Raw genomic sequence first — 6,000 nt, forward strand, 5'->3', positions numbered from 1 at the left:
ATTCAACATCGTTTTCTTTCAATTAATAAACAACTATTTGGAGAGGCAGGTCAGTAAATAGGTTGGGAAAATGTCACAGACAGGAGAGGCAGGTCAGATTAGGGAAGTGATTGCCGGCCTAGAAGCTCGTCTTGAACAATTGAAATGTCATGTTATCACTGAAATAGAAACGTACCACAGAGACCCAATAAATCGAGTTACTAACTTCAGATTTCATCTTCGCGTGATGTTAGATGTAGTGAATTCAATACAAGAAGAGTATTTATTATACAACAAAAATTGCTGCATCTGCGCCAATCCCAGTCTTTATTGTGATTTAAATTGTAATCCAAGGAAATAGTTCCATTCTGTTAAAGCAGAAGTGAGAGAACTAATTTGGAATGGCTTCTTGGGCTATTTGGAACAAAGATCAGAAAGACAAAGGGAGGGAAAAGTAAGAAAACTAATGAAAGATCTCCTAACCATTAAAATGCAACAGAACCATTGGAATGAAAATGTCATGTGTCCGATCTGTTTGAATGATTTTGAAGCGGACGAAGAGGCGTGTCATTTGTTGTGCAATGAAAACCACATATTTCACAGGCATTGCATACAACAATGGCTTGGAATGAGAAATAAGTGTCCCATGTGCAGGGTGCCAGCATATTCCCTCTCGGATTGAAATATTGATTTATTGATATATGTTGATAAGCTTCAACGTTTTTTAAATCACGATCTCTTAGAATGATGGGATAATTTTTATTAACAAGAATTAGAGACATTTTGTTAATACTAATCTCCTTTCTTGGGTTTAGCAGTGTAACTTTAAGTCATGCTTTTCTGTATCAATTATTATATAAGATAGCATATTTTATCTAAGCTTAAATGATTTTTAATGTAACTAGCATTAAAGATAATTAGTTTCTTAAATAGTTAGTTATAAAACTCATATATTTTTCTAATAAAATTATAGTTGGTTGTAAAACAATTCTCAGTTTATTTTGAAATTTTTTAATTATTTAATTTTATCAAGGAAGGTTCATATAAGAGATTCAACTGGACTCTTTATTAATAAATTCATTTAAATTAAATAGATTTTAAATTAATAAAACTAAAATTAATTTATAAAGATTGTTTCATGTTAATCTTAGATTTTTTTTTTATATGGTAAATAAATCATAATACTGCAGTATTTATAAATGAATTGGTCAAATTAGAAGTTTGACTTAAAAATTATAATGTGAAATTCTCATAGTAATATTATAAATTAGAAGTCTATTTCAAATTTCAAATTTTAGTAACACCATTCATATTACAAAACTTTTAGCATTAAAATGAGGTTATTGATGATTTTGTTAATATGTGATTATTGAGCTGTAATGACTAGCTGTGTGCTAGTTAGTTGATTGGTGTAATGGCCCTTCTCACTAAAAGCTTGTAGTGGTTGTTTTTCTGTTCTTTGAGTTCAAGAGTCTTCTTAATCAACACATTAAGAAAAGGCTGAAACAACTTAAGAAAGAAGAAAAATGATCCATAGTATGCTTAGATTAACTTGTTCAGTGAGCCTTACATATAACAACTTAATTATGATAGGATCCCTATTTCTTCATTTAAAAATACAGACATTAAATTTGTCAGTTTTTATAATGATTAATAGATACTTGGATAGGGTCAACACTCTTTATATGACTCGAAGAAGATAGGTACAACATAATTGACCAATATAAACACCACTAGACAAAGAACAAACATCTAACACTATCATTATTCCTATCTAATACTATCATTAGTCCTATCCCAATAAAACAGAAAACTTCTCATGCTCATATTAAATAGTATAAAATTATTGACTAACTATACATATAGCAACATATAATTAATATAAAAGATATCCTTAAAATATAAAACCTAAATTTTTTTAAAAAACCATAACTTCAGCACTATAGATAATAGCCCACACAACCTAGAAGAACTATGACAAAGTTATGTGAATTGACAGCATGAACAGAGTGCTGGGTAATTTGGATGTGGAAAAGGAGGTGAAGCTGGTGTTCCATTAGAAGGAAGCTGAGGACGATATGGAGGATGCTGGTCTGGGTATATGTACTTAATCAAAGATGAAGAAGAAGATGAAGAAGAAGAAGAAAAGGACTTGGATAGACAAAAAAGGATATAAAGAGGTCACAGAAAATATAAAGCCATTCAACAAGAGCTGAAGGATAAGGTGGAAGAATAAGTCTAGCTTCTTTCACCTGTGCGTTATTTTTTTTCCTCTATTTTTGTTGGGATGTTAGTATATTTATTTGATTTGGTTTTTGATATCAGTTTTGGCCGTGAATGTCTCTGAAGGTGTGGACACTGTTTCACGTTGGGACTTTCATGCTTATTTTTTATTTAAGACTTTTGAGATCTCAGGTCCCAGTAATAAACTGTTTTATCTTTAATCCAAAACAGGATGGACGATTTTATCGTCATTAACAAGATTGTATATCCCTGAGACCATTCACCTATCGAACCATACAATAAGTGAATTATTTATATTCTTGTTAGCGTCCTCTCTCAAGTGGACTTGAAAATGAAACTGAAAACAGAAAATAGAAGAAAATAATAAAATGAAACCAAAGAGTAATGAACGCAAACATTTATAGTGTTTCAGCTAGTATTGGCTACATCCATTCTTAAAAGCAGGGAATCTTTACTAATCCCTTTTAAGTCTGAGCATACGCTACAATACGATTGAATGAACTGGCTGAGATATTCTATATAAATAAAAAAACCATTATCTGGAAGGTCAACAGACCACCGTTGCAAAGGAAAAATGGTTGTTCTTCATACACTAATAATCTCTGTGCTTTGTACAGTCTTAAGTCACCCCTTTTATGGACTATTTAACACTTTTAATCGAACAATTTAAAGATAGTGTCTGTGATGTTTAATCTCTCCTACTATAATGAGATTGGGTTGATTTCCCATGGCCGACTATAATACGCAGATCGTCAAGGATGTCGCAGATCTTTTCCAATGGTTCAATCAATTTATGCTTTGTACGGTCAGATATGGAGGTATGCTCAGTTATGCACTCACGCAAACGGTGACATTCAACTTCTAATTTGCTCGTCTCTTCTTTCAAACGATGCGCACGAACCCTAAGAATTCCAAAAGACTCCTGAATTGATTGCACAGTGGCATCGTCTTCCTGCCGCCTTCGCTCCATTTCATATAATATTTCTTCATCGACCATTCTTCGCCTGCCTTGGTGCTTGTACGGTAATGATGCTGTTTGTAGCTCAATAAAGATGAATTGTCTCAGAAAAATTGGCAACCACGAAATAAAGTTTAAAGAGACAATGTTTAATGTGGTTTGCCCATTTGGTTACATTTATAGAGAGGAGCAATCCTTTTTGAGTTGCTGTAGCTTAATTACATAAGTTTTTGCGTTCATATATATATATATATATATATGAATTTCTAAGAGAAGATGAAGGGACGAGTAAGTCAAACGTTATATATATATATATATATATAAAATAAGAGAAGATGAAGGGACAAGTAAGTCAAATCTTTAAAAAATTAATAAAAGACTTTTCATACAACAAAATAATCTGTTTATCTACCTTTGGAAACATTGATTGGAGAATGAAATTGGGCTTGCCGTTTTAGCATTTGGATTATATAAAAATAAATCAAATGGATCTTTAAACAACAAAAATTATAGTTAGTGTTGTCCATATTGTCCTATAAGAATAAGTATTCTATATTATATCACACACTAAAGTTTAATTCTTAGACAAAAAGTGCTGAATAGTCAAAGTTGACTTATTTTTAGTAAGCTTAATTTATTTGTTAGTGTGTCATATTTAAGAGTGGCCATAAATATGCATGCCTTGTCTTACTAATGTCTATTTAAAAATAAAACATATTTATCATGTCTTTTAAAACTATTTAAAATCAATTAGTTATTGGCATTAGTAGGTAGTTTATATGCTAAGGTGTTTACTATCTACTTGTGCAATTGTTAACTTATACATAAGCATTAAAATATTGTATAATAATAGTGAAAACTTTATATTTCTTTTTTAATTGGACTTTCTCAATAATCATTTTATGTTGAATGATGTATGTTTTTCAAAAGAAACGATAATTAATGGAAAAGCTTACATGAGAGGTCCTTTGATAATGCACATTTGTTACAAAGATTTCCATTTTTTTTTGCTATTCTAAAATTTTAGACTACTTAATATTATATTACAATTTTCATGTACATCTATACCATATTTGAGGTAGATTAGTTGTACTCTAATTATGCACTGATATTCAATATGATTAAGAAGACTAGGAAAAACAATTTGATATGATATGGATATTTTTTATTTCGTACAAGCTTTTTAGTGGATAGTAAAATAAAGAAGAATAGGATAGATGTCCCACAAATATTATTTGCATAGTGTTCAAACTCAAGTAAGTTCTGAATAACTAAATTAATGCTATAATATTGTCTCTCCTCCTCATCTAAGGAAAAATATCACCCTTAATAGATGAAATATTAAAATTTAAAAAAATTTGTGTAAGGAAAGGCTTTAAATAAATATAATACTTGAGATATAATTATCAATAATTAGTTTTATAGAAAAATTCAACCAATGGATTTTTTTACAAAATAATAAATTTTTGTTACACATTAATAATTCTTGTATAAAATATTCTCAATTACATGAACAAAATATTAAAAATATAATATTAAAGGATTATTTTTAAGCTTACTATTAGAATGTTTGACTCTCAATCTCTCTTTCTACATCTCGCTTTCAAATTTGGTAGTACCACACAAGAGAAAAAAGTTTAATGTCTCTGAAGCATACAAGATTTTTGTGGACATATTCAATATGATCTTAATGTTCCCTGAAACTAATAGTTTCTACTTCCAAGTTTTTATTATGAGTATTATTGGAGTATACTCTTTATTGAAAAAGTAATAAGTACTAGGTTCTATTGTTGGATCTAATGATTGTCTACTTCCACCTTGTTTATTCTTAAGGTGTCTCTAAATCAATAGGTAGTCTAATCAAATCCTACTTTAAAAGAAGTTACTAATTTATTTTCTTGTAGCTATATGATTATCAAAAGCCTTTCTTATTTTATAGTGTTGATATTTAACCATTTATTTTGATTTATGCATATTGTACTTTGATTATGGACTAATTCTTGATTACCTTTTACCCCTTCTTGTCTATGAATGTGATCATGCACTCTATTACTTCAATCCTAGTAACTCTCTTCAAATTCCTTTCTTAAATACCTTTCTTTTACAAATTTAGATAATGCTACCATACATAATCCTATATTTCTTGCACAATGTTTTTGAAATTAAGACACGACCAAACTGGGGGCTAACACATAACAGAGATTTTTATTTTACTGGAGATCAATTCAAAGTCATTATAGTGAGATTACCTAACTCTCTTTCTAAATATCAAAAACCCACCCATAAGCAGGATAATAAAATAAGTACTACAAAAAAATATGAAAGTTTTGATACTATACCTAAAATTGGTCATCGTATACTTGTTGGCCAACATAAAGAATTGAAAAGAGCCCAAAGGCCAAGAAAGTAACTATTTAACATAAGAAAAAACTAAACAAGAAACACACAAGCAAGAGGTAACTAATTACTAGGTCCTTCAGTTCTCCAAGAGTAGGGGAAGCCAATCATCAATTAGGAAGCAATATACAGAGCGAGTAGTTTCCACCTTGTTGTCATCAGTTGCACCATCCTTGTTAGTCTACATGAGATAAAGGGTAGTGGCTGCTAAGATCATAACACACACCTAGAAGTTAGCAACCCTATCAAACTTATCCTCCAGGTCTATGTTCTTTTTGATTTGGTCGGTAATGAACCTCTTTAGCATCTCCACCTCTAGATTTTCCTACATGTTCAATAGGAAATATATGTTCATGTCTCTTAGTTTAGTAAAATAAAACTACATAGTGGATAGAATGATGACATGTGAAGATATATGGCTT

At 30.2% G+C, this 6,000-nt stretch overlaps 1 protein-coding gene across 1 annotated transcript in view; it reads right to left on the minus strand.

The window, feature by feature from the left end:
* LOC149579546 (uncharacterized) overlaps positions 1 to 3,220 on the minus strand; it is a 54,116-nt gene extending 50,896 nt beyond the window's left edge. The window contains exon 1 of the mRNA XM_089802110.1: positions 2,968 to 3,220. Within this exon, the coding sequence (XP_089658236.1) occupies positions 2,968 to 3,220 (253 nt within the window). The remainder of the gene's footprint in view (positions 1 to 2,967) is intronic.
* Between the last annotated feature and the right edge of the window lie 2,780 nt (positions 3,221 to 6,000).

This window comes from Cupressus sempervirens, chromosome 1 (assembly GCF_028749045.1).
Source record: "Cupressus sempervirens isolate cs-2001-9-10 chromosome 1, ASM2874904v1, whole genome shotgun sequence".
In the NCBI taxonomy this organism is placed as follows: Eukaryota; Viridiplantae; Streptophyta; class Pinopsida; order Cupressales; family Cupressaceae; genus Cupressus; species Cupressus sempervirens.